At 62.1% G+C, this 17,847-nt stretch overlaps 1 protein-coding gene across 1 annotated transcript; it reads left to right on the plus strand.

Annotated features, from left to right (window-relative positions):
- Window positions 1-4,930: 4,930 nt before the first annotated feature.
- Window positions 4,931-14,421, plus strand: LOC135174449 (ubiquitin carboxyl-terminal hydrolase 36-like). The gene is given in 17 exon segments (XM_064141718.1): window positions 4,931-4,997; window positions 5,387-5,484; window positions 5,486-5,609; window positions 6,197-6,307; window positions 6,764-6,866; window positions 7,450-7,517; window positions 7,943-7,997; window positions 8,318-8,419; window positions 8,517-8,628; window positions 8,925-8,984; window positions 8,986-9,066; window positions 9,339-9,439; window positions 9,730-9,868; window positions 10,017-10,322; window positions 10,958-11,083; window positions 12,123-12,302; window positions 14,407-14,421. Coding segments are annotated over 17 exon segments (1,848 nt in total).
- Window positions 14,422-17,847: the final 3,426 nt, after the last annotated feature.

The raw sequence follows: 17,847 nt of genomic DNA on the forward strand, positions 1-17,847 counted from the left end.
CTTTGCCCCCTTCCTTTCCCCCCAGGGGAAAGCTTCGGAACAGCCTCCTCCTGCTGACCTTTCCCTGGAGCTCCTCTGCTCAGCTCAGCCCAAGCCCTTCCTGCTCTGCCGGTGCAGCCTTCAGCCCACCAAGGCCACTCGGCAGCACTGGCAGCTGCCAGGGCACAAGAGCATGCTGCTGGCCCACGCTCGCTCTGCACCTCTGGCCGGCATCACTGCTGGGCTCCACTGGGTGGCGTCTGTCAGCTTTGGGGAGCATTCCCTCCTGTGCCAGCTGAATGCAAGCACCGCAGGGCTGCCCAGGGCCCGGGGCTCTTCTCAGGCCACCATCCCTGACGGCACTCAGCTGCCCTCTGCCCCTGGGCACCAACCAACTCAGCTACAGCCAGCTGGAAAGGTCCAACTCTTAGCAAAGGCTTCTTCAAGAGCAGCAACCCCTGTCCTGAAACTCTGCACCAGCTGGGCAGGGAGGAGGACTTGTCTGAGCTGCCAGCTGGCTCCCAGCCTGCCAGCTCTGCAGGAGAATCTCTGCTCTGCACGGCAACAAAAGCAGCTCCTGCTGCACACCCAAATGTTGCTGCACAGCAAACTGTTGGGCACGACCAGCTCTTACCTGCTGACTCCGAGCAGAATTGCTGCCAGCTGCTGCTGCTGCTGCTGCTTGGCTGCCTGCTTCCGCCTGGCACTGCTCAGGGCCTCCCTGATGGAGCCTTCTGGTTGTAGGAGGGTGGTGAAAGAGGAGACAAACTTCTCGCTCTCCTCTCGAGTGCTCTCCTCTGCAGTCCCTGCGCAGGGCAGGCAGGTGTCGGCTGTGCCTCAGCAGGCTGCTCGCTGCCCCTTGCTCTCCCTTCCTCTCTGCCCTGTGCTTCTGCCTGCACGGAGCTCATCTCTCCTGCCTGAGCAGCAGCAAGAGCAGAGGCAGGGATCGTTGTGAGGGAAGCTCAGACACAGCTCACCTTTGGCTCCTGGGCCTGCTCTGGGAACCAGCTCGACCTCCAGAACCAGATGGGCACTGGGCACCTGATGGACTTGCTGGGGAGCGTGGAGTGGCAGGAGCTGGCTGTGCTGGCCCTGAGGGGCATCATCTCCTACAGCTGCTGCTCCCAGCCTGCCCTGCTGCCACTGCCACCTTGGAGAGCCACCTGCCTCCTGCAACTTCAGCCTCCTCCTGCCCCCGTCATGCTCTCCTTCGTGGCACCTCCTGGCTCCTCTGGGCCGGCCAGCTCGGGGGAGACGGTCTTGATGGGGGGAGGGGGGGGGTGTGCTGCTGGGCCTCAGCACCATCCAGCTGCTGCTGGTGGAGAGCATGCCAGCCTTGGAGAGTGCCCCACTGGTGGGTGACCTTGATGGCAGCCAGGCCCCTGCGGTGCCCAGGGTGCCTACAGCAGGCTGATGGGCAGCACCCACGCAGACAGGGAGGGGGAGATGTGGCTCTCTGCCGCCACCAGCACCGGCTGCTCACGCAGGGCAGTGCCACACTGCCGCCCTGCCATGGGTGGGCAGACAGGCAGGGGCACACTGTGGGAGAGGGGGAGAGGCTCGGGGATGGGGAAGTGGGGACCAAGGCAGGGGCTGCCCCCAGGCCCACTGCCAGTGCCAGCAGCAATGGGCTGCTGGGGAACAGCAGCTGCATTGTGGTTGCCCCCGAGGTGAATGGAGCCTGCCGCAGCGGTGAGGGGCAGAGGTGGCCACGGAGATGGAGCTCTGCTCCCTGGGGCTCTGCTCTGCTGGGGAGGAGCAACAGCAGGCAGCAGTACAGCCTGGGCTTGGGCTGCTGCAAGGCAGCTGCACAGGAAAGAACTGGGAGCCCAAGTGGGCAGCACATTCCCCGTGGGACAGCAGTGTGCCCTTGTGGGGCCAGTGGCAGCTCTAGGCAGGTGTGCTGGTTTGAGCCTAGCTAGAATGTTTTGGTGAGAAGAACGAGATTACAGGCTGGGGAAAGGCAACAGTGGTGATGTCTGCTTCACTCCTAGGCTTGCTGCAATGCAGAAGAACAAGAACACAAGCACAGAGAAGAGAGTTGCTGTCTGGGTGTTGGGCTGAGCTTCTCTCTCTCTCTGCCTAACTTGCCGTCTGTGTGACTAACCCCTCTGCTTCTAACGCCCCTGCCCGACCCTCCATACTGCCTTCAACATCAGGCAAGATCTGGGCTGAGATTGAGGAGTGGGAGGGAGGTGGAAGGGTGGTTGAGAGCCCCTGCTGGGGACTCAGGTTTCTGGGAGGGCTGTTGTGTTTCTGCAGTGCCTTTTAACTTGTCGATTCCTGCCTGTAGCTGCAGCTGTTGTAAATACCTGCTTGTAGCTTGTGCTAAGCTGTAACTATAAAGCCTCATGCAGCTCCCAGAGCCGCTGAGCCCAGTCTGGGCGATTTCCAAAGGGGGGGGCGGTAGGGGGGGCGTGGGGAAGACCCAAACCATCACAGGAGGTTCTCCTGCCCCTCTGCTCTGCCCACCCCTGCTGAGAGCACCCCTGCACTACTGTGTCCAGGTCTGAGCTCCCCCACTCAAGAGAGACAGGGAGCTGCTGGGGAGAGCCCCATGGGGGCTGCGAGGAGAGGATGCTGCAGGGACGGGACCATCTCTGCTCTGAAGAAAGGCTGAGAGCCCTGGAGTTGCTTAGTCTGGAGAGGAGAAGGCTGAGAGGGGACCTCAGGAATGTCTGTAACGGCTGAGGGGTGGGTGCCAAGCAGGCCCAGGCTCTGGTTGTGGTGCCCTGTGACAGGAGAAGGAGGCACAGGTACAAGCCAGAACCCAGGAGGTTCCACCTCAACAGCAGGAGGAACTTCTTTGGGGTGAGGGTGCTGGAGGCCTGGAGCAGGCTGCCCAGAGGCTGTGGAGTCTCCTGCTCTGGAGCCAGTCAGGAGCTGCCTGGATGTGCTCCTGGGTGCCCTGGCCTGGCTGCTCCTGCTCTGGCAGGGGGGTTGGGCTGGGTGGTCTCTGAGGTCCCCTTCCAAGCCCTGATTCTTTGCTTCTGGGACTCTTCCTCATGGTCTTCCTCATGAGCTGCTGCTGCTGCTGCTGCTGCTGCTGCTGGGCCAGAGCTGCCTGCTGGCCCCATGGCCCCAGTGCCCTGCTGCTGCTCTCTGCTGCTGGGCCCCCCTCCAGCACGGGGCCCTGCTCCACCTGCCCCTGCTGCGGAGGTGCCCTTGGGGCTGTGGGGAGCTGTGCCCTGCTGTCTGCCCTGGCCTGGCTCTGGGGGCTGTTGGCTGCTTGGGTTGCTGGAGGTGCCAAGGTGCCCAGAGGCAAGGGGAAGGCAGAGCAGGGCAGGCTGGGCTGGGCTGAGGCCCACATGAGCTCTGGGCCACTGCTCTGGGGGGTGCCCAGGCTCTGAACCGTGGGGGGGTGCAGTCCTGAGCTGGTTCTCTGTGGGTAGCGACCCCCCCAGCCCCTCCCTCCCCCCCCCCCCCCCCCCGTAACCAGGGCTCTGTGTATCCAAGGCCTGGGTGACCTCATAGAGCTGAGCTGAGGCTGGGCTGGTGAGGAGGTGAGAGTGGAGCTTGGGAGCCTGTGGCAGGGGGAGAGCCTCTGCTAAGGTGTCTGTGTCTCACCCGAGTTCTTCGGCAGCAGGAGCTGCCTTGAGCAATCCCCAGGTGAGTGATGTGGGCAGAGCAGAGGCAAACCCAAGGGGAACAGTGACAAGGAGGGGGGGGGGGGGGGGTGAGTTGCAAAGGGAGTTGAGAGCACCAAGAGTGACCAAGGAGCAAAACCTGCCTGGGCACTTTGTGCCTGGCTTAGGTGAGCCTGGTCTGGTGATTGAGAATAGTCCCTAGCAGGAGAGAGGTGCCCTGAGATGGGTGTGCTGGCAGCAGGTGTTGGGGTCCAGTTTGACTGGAAAATACACAGGTGGCATTTTCCAGGTGCTTTGGTAGGTGGTGTCGGGGGGGGCACAGGGTGAGGCTTGGGGTGCTGGGGGTGTGGAAGTGCTTGGAAGCCACAGAGAGTGGAGGAGAAGCACAGAGGTTGGATGTGGAGAGGAAGCAGCAGGCGGCTCTGTGTGAGCCAAAGGCAGCTCTGCTGGCAAGCCAAGGCGCCTTGGCATGGTAAAGAGAGGGAGCTGAGGAGAGCTGGGGGATGTGTGGGGGGGATGTGTGGGAGCAGGCACCTGGGTGGGCTTGGAATCTGCAGAGAAGGAGCCTGCAGCACCTGTCTGGGCAGCCTGCTGCAGGCCTCCAGCACCCTCACTGCTGGAATTTTCTAATCCTCTTCAGCTGGAGCCTCCAGTCTCTGGCCTCTGCCCCTTGTCCTGTCCCTGGGCACCAGTGACAAGAGTCTGGCCCCAGCCTCTTGCCCCCCACAGACCCTTCAGCTCCTGCTGAGCACTGCTCAGATGCCCTCTGGGGCTGCTCTTCCGCAGGCTCTCAGCCCCAGGGCTCTCAGCCTTTGCTCCTCACAGAGCTGCTCCAAGCCCCTCAGCATCTTCCAAACCCACCCTGGACTCTCTCCAGCAGTTCCCAATCTCTCCTGAGCTGGGAGCCCAGAAGCAGAGGCAGGATTCCAGCTGTGGCCTGCCTAGAGCACAGCAGAGGGGTGCAGGCCCCCCTCTCTTCATGCCCCCAGGAGAGCATTGGCCTGCTTGGCCATGAGGGCACACTGCTGGCCCATGGGCAACTCCAGGCCTCCAGATGTGGCCTCGCTGGGGCAGAGTTGAGTTTGCTGAGTTCCTGGAGCAGGACAGAGCCAGGCCCCCCCAGCCGTGCTGCCAGCACACGATGGACACCACAGAGCCCAAGGGCCATGCCCTGGCAGGTCCTGCCCACCTCGGGCACTGCTGCCAACCAGCAGGTGCAGCTCTGCCTCAGCTGACACAGAGTGCAAGGAGAAGAAGAGCAGGAGGAGAAGAAGCCGGAGAAGGGAGGAGGAGGAGGAAGAGGAGGAGGAGGGAGCTGAGTGGCCTGGGACGGCTGAGTCGAAGCCACCGAGTGCAGCCGCAGCATGCGGAGAGGGAAGAAGCTGGAGCAGGAGCTGGGGCTGGCAGCGAAGAGGCAGTGTCTGGAGCTGGGTGAGGAGGGGGCACTGGGATGGAGCTGGGTGAGGAGGGGGTACTGGGCTGGAGCTGGGTGAGGGAAGGAGCAGCAAGCTGGAGATGGGCAAGGAGGGGTCACCAGGCTGGAGCCGGGTGAGGAAGGGCATTGGGCTGGCCCCTGCCTGCCTCGCCCAGCAAGCTGTGGCAGCAGAAGGCAGGGTCTGAGCCTGGCAGCGGTGGCCTCTGATGCCAGGGGCAGCAGCCGTGGGGGCAGCAGCCTCTGCTGAGGCCCTGGGTCGAGGCTGGCAGGCAGCACTGCAGCCCCGAGGAGGAGCCGAGCAGCAAGCAGGGGAGGCAGAGAGGGCCCAGGGGGCTGCTGGTGCTCCTGAGCCCTGTGACTCACCGCCCCTCTCCCCTCCCTGCAGGCAGTGACCAAGCCCAGGCAGCACAAGAGATTGGGGTGCCCGTGCCCCAGCAGGTGCCCTTGCCCGGGGGGTGCCTCTGCATGCAGTGGCCGCGGCTGTGCGGGGGTGGGCGCTGGGCTGCGCAACCTGGGGCGCAGCTGCTTCCTCAACGCCACGCTGCAGTGCCTGACCCACACGGCGCCGCTCGCCAGCTACCTGCTCTGCGGGGAGCACGGCCGCAGCTGTGAGTGGGGCTCAGTGGGGGGCACTGCTGGGCTGGCAGTGCCGGGGTGGTAGTGCCCGTGGGCAGCAGGAGCCGCCTGCCCGCCCTGCTGCCCGCGCTGTGCTCGGCACCCTGTGCGCGTGGCCCTGGCAGGGGCTGCGAGCGTTGGGCTGTGCCCTGTCTGCTCCCTGCTGACCCCAACAGAGGCTGTTGCTGTGTTCTCCTGGCCCTAGCAGTGCTGCTGAGTTGGGGCCAAGGGCAGCACACAGGGCTCACAACCCTGTCTGCAGGGCTCTGCTGGCATCTGCCCTCCGGGCCAACCTCTGGGCTCCTCCAGGGAGTGCCTGTGGCCTGCTTCCCATCCACATGGCTGCTGTCTCCTCTGGGGGGTTGCAGTGGTGCTGTGAGTGGGATGGCATCTGGCAGGGTGATGTGTGTTGGTCCCTGTGTACCCAGGGTGCCCCAGAGCTGTGCTGCAGCACAGAGCTCATAGGAAGCACTGAGCGTGGCGGAGCTGTGTGGGAGCAGAGATCCCTCCCGTGCTCTGTCCTGCTTCCACCTCTCCTGGCCTTGTCCCCGACCTCCTGTCCTCTGCTCTTCTGCTCCAGGTCACCGAGAAGGCTTCTGCATGCTCTGCACTATGCAGACCCACGTGGGGCAGGCCTTTGCCAGCAGCGGCCAGGCCATAAAGCCAGAGGCCATCATCCGGAACCTCAAGAGTAAGGGTGGCTGCCCTGCTCTGCCCTGCCTTGCCCAGGCTTGCCCTGCTTTGCCCTGCTCTGCCCTGCCTTGCCCTGGCTTGCCCTGCTTTGCCCTGCTCTGCCCTGCCTTGCCCTGCTCCTGCTCTGCCCTGCCTTGCCCTGCCTTGCCCAGCCATGCCCTGCTCTGCCCAGCCTTGCTCTGCTCTGCCCTGCCCTGCAGCAGCCATGCAGGGGCCCAGGGGCTGCTGCTGGAGCAGACCCTTTGGGATGGGGCAGGCCTTGGCAGAGAGCTCTGCTGAGGTGACTCAGAGCCCGCCAGGGGCTGGGGGCTCCATGGGCTGTGGGAGGGCTTCTCCCGCAGCCAGCATGGGCCTGAGCCCAGGGTTGGGCTGAGGGGGCTCAGAGCCTGGAGCCCTGCTTGCTGGGGCAGGAGCTGCATCTGTGCAGCAGCTGCTGAGGCTGCCTCTCCTGCAGACATTGCCCAGCACTTCAGCCTCCGGAGGCAGGAGGATGCCCACGAGTTCCTGCGCTGCGCCATTGACGCCATGCAGCAGGCCTGCGGGAACGGCTGTGCCCAGTATGTGGGGCCCTGCTGCCCTGTGCCCTCACCAGTGCCCTGTGCCCGTGGGAGGGATGAAGGTGTCCCCCAGGCTGAACTGCTAGGGGGAGGCACTGGCTGTCAGGGGCCTCATTGCACGGCCCAGCTCTCTGCCCCTCTGTGCCACAGGCCACCTTCTCCCTTCTGCTGGCCCCTGCGCCCCAGCAGAGCTGTGGTGCTGTCCCCATGTCCTGAGGCTGCTCTGGCTCTGGCTCCTGTGCCAGCTGCCCAGGAAGCCAGGGCTGCAGCTGGCTCAGGTCCAGCTCTGGGGCTGCGAGAGAGCAGCTTTCCTCTGGGCCCTGCGCTGCCTCTGCCAAGGCCAGCTCCGAGCTGCAGCCAGCAGCTTCTGCTCCTTCTGGAGGAAGGTGCCCATGGGAGCCTGGTGCCAACCCTTGAGCGATGGCCCTGGCAGAGCAGCCTGGCTTTTCCCTCTGCCTCTGGAGCTCTGCAGCTGTCTGCTGGCCAGAGCACACCGGGGAGCTGTGCTGAGGACACGCAGAGGGGGCCCTGAGGGGAGGCTGCTGTGGAGGGGCTGTGTGAGACCTGCTGCTCCTGTCCCTAGGCTGGATGGGCAGAGCCAGGCCCCAACGCTGGTCCAGCAGATCTTTGGGGGTTCCCTGCGGTCCCGTGGTGAGTGCTGGTGCCAGCTGCTGGGCCTGTGGCTCTCAGGGCTGCCTCCCTTCTGGGAGCACTGCTGAGTGTGTGCAAACCATCCCCAGCTGCAGCTGCTGGCTCTGGTGGTCCCTGCAGACCCTGAGCCCTGCTGTGGGCATGGAAACATCTGTTGGCTGTGGCTCCCCACTTCACTGCCAGCAGCAAAGCCGCCCCTGCTGCCAGCTGCCTAGCAGCACTGCCTGTGCCAGGGCACGGTGGAGTTGGCAGCTTTCCTCCTGGCCAGGCTGTGAACCCTGGTGCTGCTGTCCCAGAGCCCAGATGCAGAGAGGGGGTAGCCTGCAGCCGCCTGGGCTGGGCTGGGCTGGGCTGGGCTGGGCTGTGCTGGGGTGGGTGCGTGCAGAGGCCATGCCAGGCTGTGGCCACTGCTCTTTCTTTTGCAGTGCTGTGCTTGCAGTGCCAGAACACCTCGGACACCTACGAGCCTTACCTGGACTGGCACTGGAGATCGGGGTAGGGCTGGGCAGGGCTCTGCTCTGCTGGGGCTGCTCTTGCAGCTGCACCATGGCTGCTCTCAGGGCTCCTGCAGCTGCCAGTGCCAAGGCACAGCACGGGCGGGAGGGAAGCAGCTGCCGCTGTTGCGCTGCCTTCTCTGCCTGGCAGGCCAGTGGCTGCTGGGGGCCCTGCAGCCGCCCCTCGTGGGGCTGGGCAGTGCCCAGCTGGTGGCACTCAGGGCTTTGCTGTGGTCTGCGGCCCTGTGCCCGTGCTCTGCGTGATCTCTCGGGGCTGTGGCGTGGGCAGGCCGCCGGTGCCCTGAGCTCTGCTCTGCCCTTGCAGGAGGCCACAAGCGTGGTGCAGGCGCTGGAGCAGTTTGTGCAGCCAGAGCTGCTGTGCGGGGAGAATGCCTACATGTGTGCCAGGTGAGTGCGGGGCTGCGGGCGCCAGGGGCCCGGCTGTGCTGCTGGCAGGCAGCTGGGTGGTGGCACAGCTTGCAGAGCTGGAGCTCTCCCTGTGCAGGTGCCAGCAGAAGGTGTCTGCCCGCAAAGGCTTCAGCATCCACCAAGCTGCCAACGTCCTCACAGTGGCACTGAAGCGCTTTGCCCCTTTTGGGGGAGGGAAGATCACAAAGGTGAGTGCTTGGCAAACCAGGGCTGAGGCTGTCTCCTGGCCCAAGCTCCTGCTGCCCAGAGCAGGCTGGCAGGGCTCCTGTGCCCAGCCTGAGCTCTGCCACAGTCCTGCAGCCCTTGCCCAGCTCTGCGGTGCAGGGGCAGTTTGGCTTCTCCGGCCACCTTCCTCAGCACCACCTCTGCCCAGGGAGGGTGCGTGCCCTTCCCCTGGGAGGTGGCACTGCTAGGCCAGCTGAGCTGCTCTGTCTGCACTGAGGCCATGCCCTGTGCAGGCTCCTGAGCCAGCCTCTCCCTGCAGGCCGTGGCGTACCCCATGCTGCTGAACGTCCGCCCCTACCTGTCTGTGCCGCGCGGGGACCCCCGTCCTCTACAGCCTCTATGCGGTGCTGGTGCACTCTGGGCACAGCTGCCACGCAGGGCACTACTACTGCTACGTGAAGGTGAGCCCAGGCTGCTGTCGTGGCACCCCTCAGGGCTAAGGGGTGCTGGTGGGTCCCTGGAGGGCACAGCAAGGAGGCTGCTCAGCAGAGGTGCGTGGGGGGGGGACACAGGCCGTGCCCTGCCGCAGGAAGCGTGGAGGTGCCGCTCTGGCGGAGCCCCCTTGCCTGGCCTGGGCCTCCTCTGGGCTCTGGGCAGAGGAGCTCTGCCCGTGCTTGCTGCCACGAAGGTCCCCGGGCACAGCCCAGCCCCCTTCTCTCTGCTCCTCCTGCAGGCCAGCAGTGGGCAGTTGTACCTGATGAACGACGAGCGGGTGTGCCCTGCGGGCATCCAAGAGGTCCTGGGGCAGCAGCCCTACCTGCTCTTCTACCAGAGGTGAGAGTGCCTCTGCCTGCTGCCCCTCTGTCTCCTGCTGCCAGCAGCTGGGACAGGGCTGGCAGCACAGGGCTGCCTGCGGGAAAGAGCTTGGCCCAGGTAGCCCCAACGCCCTCTGCATGCCCTGGCTCAGAGGAGGGTGGCAGGGAGAGGGCCAGCCCCTTGGCATGGCTTTACTCTGCACCAGGACCACCTCACCCCTGCAGCTTCTGGCTCCTCTTTCTCCTGCGCGTCTCTGGCAGTGGCTCAAGCCCTGGCACTTAACGCCAGCCCTTCTCTGCCTTCCCCAGGGTGCCCAGCCCCAGGAGGAGCTGGCAGGGGCCCACTGCCAAGGCTGCCTCCAGCCTGCCCGGCTGCACTGGCGGTGTCCACAGCGAGGACAGGAAATCTGTCACCAAGGAGCCCCTGTCCTCAGCAGGGATGGGCCAGGTGAGTCCTGAAGGCTGCTCTTGGCCAGCGCCCCCGGGTGCTGGCACCTGCTGCCCCTCTGCCTGCTGTGCCAGGGAGGGGCTGGGCAGGGCAGGGTTGCCATGCCCTTGGCTCCTGCACTTCTCCATCAACCTCTTCCTTTGTCTAGGGCCCAGGGCTGCTGCCAGGGGAGAAGCCGCCTGGGCTGGAGGAGGCTGGAGTCCCTGTGGCCCACAGCCTGTTTGGGATGGAGCCAGAGCTGTGCAGTGGAAGCCCCACCCTGCCAAAGCTGCCTGCTGGGTCGCCAGCACCCAGCAGAGAGGGCTCAGCAGCTGTGTGCCAGGACTACTGGGCACAGCTGCAGGGCCTGACACGCAGCAGCAAATCCTCCATCGCCAGGCTGACCCTCCTGGCACAGCAGAACGTGGCCTTGGCCAGCAGCATCGTGTCCCTGGTGGAAGCACGAGTGGCCAAGGTTTGCACCTTCCACTGCCTGCTGCTGCTGCCTGTGCTGCTGGGGGAGCAGCTGGACAGCAGCCTGGGGTGGCCTCGGGGGCTAGCAGGGGCTGGGGAGATGTCGTGCTGAGGGCAGAGCGGGGCAGAGCAGGGCAGCAGTGGCTGAGGGGTGGCTTCCAGCCTGCCCTGAGCTCTGCGGTGTCAGAGCTGTCTGCAAGCCTGTCCCAGGGGCTGGCTCTGCCTGCAAGAGAAAACCTCAACGGTCCAGCCCCACTGCACTGCTGACTCTGTGCTGCCCTGAGGAGCTGAGCTCTGCAGCAGGGAGCAGTGCTGAGCTCCCCTTCCTGTGCCGTGGCTGCCAGCAGCTTCCTTCCCAGGCTCTGCTGCTTCCCTGCCCGACTGCTGCGCAGGCTGAGGCACAGTGGCAGTGACTCCTGGCACAGAGCCTTGGCTGCTCCAGGGTCCCCTTCTGCTCTGAGCTCAGCAGCCCTCTGCCAGATTGCCTTTTGGCACCAGCAGGAAACCCAAGGCCAGCGACTTGCTGTTTGTAGTGGAACCCAAAAGAGGGCTCTGGGCCTGCCACTCTCTCTCTTTAAAATTCTTCAGCTGTGCCTCTGCTGTGCTAAACCTCTCCCTTTCTTCTCCTCCCTGCAGGCTCCCCCAGCACAGAAGCTCCCTGCTCTCTACCTGATGGATTCCATCCTCAAGAACGTGGGAGGAGAATACCTGAAGGCCTTTGCCCCAAAGCTGGTGGAAACCTTTGTGTCTGCCTTCCAGAAGGTCTCTGCACTGCCAGGGGAGTTGGGTGAAGAGAGTCTGTGCCTGGGGAATGAACTCTGTGCCCAGGGCTGGGTGCTCTTGGCTGCTGAACCATCCCCATTGGTTGCCTTTGCTAAATCCCTGCCCTGGCTCTGGGCTGTGGGAGATTGTCCCTGCTGCTGGTGTGAGCAAACAAAGTGGGCACTGACCCTATGAGGAGCTTTGGTCTGTGGCTCACAGATGGCTCTGCTGCTGCAGCAGAGTGGGTGTAATGCTGGCTAACAGCCCTGGGCTGGCATGTGGTGGGAGAAAGTCCTGCAGGGGCCGAAGAGCTGAGCCCAAGCCCTGGGCTCAGTTCTTGTGCCCAGAGGCTGTGGCTTCGCAAGAGCTTTGTCGCTGTACTTTCTCCAGGGAAACCGGGCAAGGGAGAGGAGAATTTGGTCATGGGCAAGGGGTCAGGAAGTGCTCCTCGGGTGCTGATGGAGAGTGGTAGAGCCTGGCAAGGGCCTGGGAAGAGCAGTTGCAGAGCTGAGCCTCTCTGTCTGATGCCAGGGGCGCGGGGGTGTGAGCTGCACTGCTGCTACAGGCTGCAGAGCCAGGCCAGGCTGTGCGAATGGCCAAGTGCTGAGAGAGACAGGAAAGAAAGGAAACCTTCCTGCTGCCAGCAGAGCTTCAGGCACTGCTGGAGTGAGCTGAAGGAGCCCTGGGGCTCTTTTGGTGTTTCAGGTGGACAGAGACACTCGGCAGAGTTTGTTCCTCCTGCGCTCGACATGGCACAGGATTTTCCCTCTGGAGGAGCTGCATGCACTGGATGTCAGAGTGCAGGCACTGGATCCTGCTTGGCCAGTGAGACCTCTGCCTGCAGATGGGAGTGCTTCTGGCAGCCCTGGCAGTCCTCAGCCTGCAGCTGCCTGGGTCAGTTTGCTGGCTGCTCCATGGCCACAGGTGTTAGGCTGAGGGTTGGGCTTGCTGCCCTGGGGGCTCTTTGCAGCCCAAAGAGTTCCCTGGTTCCCTGACTCCATCACGAGTTGCAGCGTAAGAGGTTTTGTTCTGTTTGCAGCCAGAGGAGTCCAGTGCAGCTCCCTCTGCCACCTCTGGTGCCTCTGCTGCAGCTGCTGCTGCAATGCCCCAGGCGCCGAGCCAGGAGCAGCTGCTGAGGCAGCAACTGCTTGTGAAGGAGAAGCAGGTGCTGGAGCTTCGGCAGAAGCTGTCTGAGCTGGAGCAGGCTGGAGCACAGCTGGTGAGTAGGACAGGTGGGGACCCTGCTCTGGTGGGGCTCAGCTTCTGTGGGGCAGTCCTTAGGTGTCCTGGTGACTGCCAGCATCACTTGGTGCTGCTGTCAGGGCAGCAGAGCTGTGCCAGGCCTGGAGCAAGGCCAGTCCAGCTGGGGAGCTTGGGCAGCATTTGCCAACGGAAAAGCCTTGAGAGCTGCACTGCAAATGGAGGCCAAAGCAGGGGGATTTGTCGGGGTTTTCTTCTGAGCTTCCCTCACAACGATCCCTGCCTCTGCTCTTGCTGCTGCTCAGGCAGGAGAGATGAGCTCCGTGCAGGCAGAAGCACAGGGCAGAGAGGAAGGGAGAGCAAGAGGCAGCGAGCAGCCTGCTGAGGCACAGCCGCCACCTGCCCACCCTGCGCAGGGACTGCAGAGGAGAGCACTCAAGAGGAGAGTGAGAAGTTTGTCTCCCCTTTCACCACCTCCTAAACCGAGAAGGCTCCATCAGGGAGGCCCTGAGCAGTGCCAGGCGGAAGCAGGCAGCCAAGCAGCAGGAGCTGATGTCCTCTCGCTGCGGAGTGGTTCCTGCGGCTGTGAGGTTATGCCCTTACTGCCAGGCTCAGCATTCTTGTTCTGAAGGAACACAGACAGGTGGAGACCTCTCGATGGTGCCTGCTCTGCAGGAGAGGTGGCTCTGAACCACAGGCCCTGCCACTCTCTGACCCCGGCGTAAGGAACGGGATGGCTGCGGTGTGTTGCGCTCTGCTACGAGGCAGTTGGGCATATTCTGGCTAGATTTGGCAACCTTTGGACAAAAAGGTGTTTCTGATCCTTGAGTGGCTTAGCTCTAGGTTATTTATTCTTTCTGTCTAAACACATGAATGGCTGCTGTGCTGCAGTGATGTTGTCAGTGGTGCTGAGCAGACCTGCATCAACCTAGTTGCAGACTCACTGTTTGGGGGGGGGGGAAGTTGTTTTTTTGGCATAGTCAAATAAAGCAAATACAAACTATGTTAAAGGTGTGGAAGTTTTACTGAGCAGACATTGGAATTTGCTATGACGGACACCCCTGGTTTAGGTTTGCTCTTGAAGTCCCTTGGGTGGGCATTGCTCTCAGTCAGGGCCTTACTTGGCTGCAAGGTCCAACACCTTCTCCAAGGCTGGACTCCAGCTGTGACCCTTTGCACATCCTCCTAAGCACGCAGGGTGCTGGGTGTGGAGAGGCAGGAGCCTGTCTGACAGTGAGCAGTTGGTGTGGAGAGAGGCAGGGAAGTGCCCAGAGCAGAGCTAGACCAAGGGCAGGGCCCCGTGGCCTGCAGGCTGCTGAGCAGAGGGGAACTGTCCAGCCTTAGCAGCAGGCTGAGTGCAAGCCTGGATGCGCAGCCCAGAGCGGGGATTGGTTTCTTGTGGAGTTGGTGCTGATGCAAATAAAGATGGCACTGGCACTTGATCTGGACAGCCCTGGCAGTGGCCTGGCTCTTCACAGCTGGCACTCTGCACTCCCTGGAGGGGTGCTTTGGGCTCTTGGCCACCTGTGCAGCACAGCAGCTCCTCTGCAAGGGCAGAGCTCCCTTTTCTCTCCAGCATGGTGCTGCTTGTGGTCTTGGGGCAAGCGGCGCTCCGTCTGCCACACTGCCATGGGTGCAGCCAGGGGTGCCAGGAGCTTCTGCTGGGCCTCCCCAGGCACTGCCCAGGTCTGCTGTGGGGTGAGGGGTGCAGCTGTGAGCTCAGGCCTGTCCGCTAGGGAAGGAACAGGCACCCAGACTGCAGTTACACTGCAAGCAGTGGAGCGCCACTGAAATACCACTGCAGAGGGAGCCTCAGCTTCTCCTGCGCTCTGGGCACCTCACTTGTGCAGCCAAGAGCTTACCTGTTTCTAGAGATGCAATTTCAGTGCAAGCTACAGTCCAGCACAGCAAGACAGGACACAAACCCCTCTGTGCCCTGCACTCTGACAGACCTCACAGCCATGCAAATGCCACAGAGCTTTTGCTGAAGCCTATTTTTACAGAGGGCTGCAGTCAGTGACAATCTGAACGCCCTTGCACAAGGGTTGCTTTCCCACCTGCTTTCCATCTTGCAGCAGTTCTCTTGCAGCTCTGCTGCTCACCTCTGTGCTTTCCCCATGCAGGAGGAGCCACTCTGACGGTGGGCAGACAGGAGGAACTCTTTGCTTCAGTTTTCCAGCAGTTCTTGCTGTTCATAGAACCCTGGAATCAACCAGGTTGCAAGAGACCTCCAAGCTCAGCCAGTCCAACCTAGCACCCAGCCCTTTCCAGTCAACCAGACCATGGCACTAAGTGCCCCAGCCAGTCTTTTCTTGAACACCTCCAGGCACGGCCACTCCACCACCTCCCTGGGCAGCCCATTCCAATGCCAATCACAACTTCCTCCTAACATCCAGCCTAGACCTCCCCTGGCACAGCTTGAGGCTGTGTCCCCTTGATCTGTTGCTGCCTGCCTGGGAGAAGAGACCAACCCCACCTGGCTACAGCCTCCCTTCAGGTAGTTGTAGACAGCAATGAGCTCACCCCTGAGCCTCCTCTTCTCCAGGCTGCACACCCCCAGCTCCCTCAGCCTCCCCTCAGAGGGTCTGTGCTCCAGGCACCTCCCCACCTTTGTCACCCTTCTCTGGGCACCTTCCAGCACCTCAACATCTCTCTTGAATTGAGGGGCCCAGAACTGGACACAGCACTCAAGGGGTGGCCTGAGCAGTGCTGAGCACAGGGGCAGAAGAACCTCCCTCGTCCTGTTGGCCACACTGTTCCTGAGCCAGCCCAGGATGCCACTGGCTCTCTTGGCCACCTGGGCACACTGCTGCCTCATCTGCAGCTACTCTCTACCAGTACCCCCCAGCTCCCTTTCTTCCTGGCTGCTCTCAGACACTCTGTCCCCAGCCTGTAGCTGCTTGGGGTTGCTGTGGCCGAAGCGCAGAACCCTGTGCACTTGGCCTGGTTCAGTCCCATCCCATTGGCCTCTGCCCACCCATCCAGCCTGGCCAGGTCCCTCTGCAGGGCTCTGCTACCCTCCTACGGATCAACACCTGCTCCTAGCTTGCTGTCCTCTGCAAACTTACTGATGCTGGACTCAATCCCCTCGTCCAGATCATCAAAAAAGATACTGAACAGGACTGGGCCCAGCACTGATTCCTGGGGGGACACCACCAGTGCCAGCTGCCAACTGCATGTGGCACCATTCACCACCACTCCCTGGGCCCTGCCTTCCAGACAGTTCTTGACCCAGAGACAGAGTGAAGCTGTCCAAGCCAGGAGCTGCCAGCTTGGCCAGGAGCTGCTTGTGGCAGACGGTGGCAAAGGCTTTGCTGAAGTCCAGGCAGTCTCCATCCACAGCCTGCCCCACATTCACCAGGCACAACCCAACCATCCAGCCACGAGGACTCAGCTGCCTCAAGTTCTTCGCTCAGAGCCACTCACAAGAGTAAAAGCTGCTGGAGCCTGCAGTGATTGGCTTTACATTTGTCTTGATTGCCAGAGCAGCAGCTGGGGGCTGTCCGCAGTACCAGCATTGTGCTCTGCCTCAGCACAGCCTGAAACAAGACCAGAACAGGCCTGAAGGTGACTGCATGGAAGACAGCATGAAGAAAAACCCAAACTCCCAAAGCCACAGTCAATTGCTCACACGTCAAAGGCAGAGCTGTTGCCACCCTGATGAAGCCATCAGCTCCTCTGGCTCGTGGCAGCTCCTCCCCAGCTTGTGTTACTGATTAGACAGGAAACGTTTGCAGCCTTTAGAGAGAGGAGGAACTGCTCAGTCCTGTCCTCTCAACACAGCACCTGCTGGATGGCTCTGATGGCTCTGACCTGGCCTCGGGGTAATTACAGCAGCTCTCGTTATTTCACCCTTCTTACCTGGGCTCTAAATGTCTCTTTTCCAACCCTGTGACAGCTGAGCAGAAGGAGGTAGCCAAGACAGCACAGCTCATCTCCCAGTGTGCTCTCTCCCCTCTATGTGGCGGAGAAAAGAGGGGCTGGCATGCACGAGGAGCTTGTCCCTGGCTGCTGTCCCCCGAGCCTCCTGCAGGGTGTGAGCCAGCAGGCTGGGCACAGCTGGACTGCAGAAGCAGATGTTGCTGACTTCTCCCCCATCTCCTCTCTGCCCCCTCCTGATGCTGCCCTTTTCCAGGCCATCTTTCCCTTCTGGAGGCCATCCCCTGCTTTGCCCTCGATGCAGGCTAAGAACCCAAGCCCAGGGAGCTGTCTTTCTTCCCAGCCCTCGTCCAGCCCAACCTCCCCGACACCTGCTCTCATGGGATGCTTTGGGAGTTACCTGCCCCCTACACAATGAATGCAGCCAGACTAGACCCAGCTGGCTGGCACTCAAGGGATGAAGCTTCATAGCCACAGCTTGGCACAGTGCACCAGCAGAGATCTACAACACTTACAGACAGAAGTAGACAAGTTAAAAGTGATACAGAAACACAACAGCCCTCCCACAAACCAGAGTGCCCAGGAGGGGCTCCCAACCACCCTGCCACCTTCTTTCCACCCCCCACTCTCATCCCAGGGTCTGCCTTACGTGCAAGGTGAGTTGGGAGGATGGGCAAGGGGCGTTAGAAGCAGAAGGATTGGTTGGGTTACACAGATCCCAGCAGAGCGGCAGAAGCCCAGGGAGAAAACACAGACAGCGACAGACTCCGACAGCCAGGCCCTGACTGTCTTCCCTGTGCCTGTGTGCTTGCTCTTACACACCTCAGCAAGCCTAGGAGTGCAGCAGACATCTCCACTGTTTCCTTCTCACAGCCTAGCATCTAATCTTTCTCATGCAGATATTCCAATTAGCCTCAAACCAACACAGCTCACGATGGGTCCAGGCTGTGCTGGGGCAGCGCTGCCTGCTGGCACCTCTACAGCCTCCCCTGCCCACCCATGCCCTGTGCCCTCACAAACACCACAGCACAGGGCAGCCACGCCTGGCGAGCAGCTCTGGCCCTCTGCCCCAGCCTGGCTCAGCAACTCACAGCTGCCCCAGGCCACCAAGCCCTGAGAGCCAGCAGGTGCCGACCCCCCGGCAGGACAGGCCTCTGCGCCTGTGCTCGTGGCTGTGCTCTCCCTGCTTGCGCCAAGCAGTGCACATTGCCCCGGCCGAGAGAGCAACCTCTGCTCCAGCGCTTGCAGGGACACTGCTGCAGCAGCGGCTCCCTGGACAGCCCCTGGGGGGCTCAGCTCATCCACTCCAACCCAGGGCAGACAAGGAGCAACAGCTGCACTGCCAGCACGGAACAGAAGGAGGGAGAAGTGGAGCAGCAAATCAGAGCAGCTGCAATTAAGTCAGGGGTGCGCCAGCAGCAGAGTTCTCCCTGGGAGACAGCTCTCAAAAACAACCTGACCCACACGGCCCCGAGAAAAGCAAAGCAAAGCAAAGTGAAGCAAAGGCAAACAAAGGAAGCCAAGTAAAGCTAGCAAAGCAGAGCAAAGCAAAAGCAACAAGCAAAGCAAAGGCAAAAAGCTTGGCAAAAAGCTCAGCAAAAGCAAAGCAAAATCAGAAAGCAAAGCAACAGCAAAGAAAGCAAAAGAAAAAAAGCAAAGCAAAAAGCAAAATCAACAAGCAAAGC

The sequence above is a fragment of the Pogoniulus pusillus genome, unplaced genomic scaffold (genome assembly GCF_015220805.1).
Source record: "Pogoniulus pusillus isolate bPogPus1 unplaced genomic scaffold, bPogPus1.pri scaffold_64_arrow_ctg1, whole genome shotgun sequence".
In the NCBI taxonomy this organism is placed as follows: domain Eukaryota; kingdom Metazoa; phylum Chordata; class Aves; order Piciformes; family Lybiidae; genus Pogoniulus; species Pogoniulus pusillus.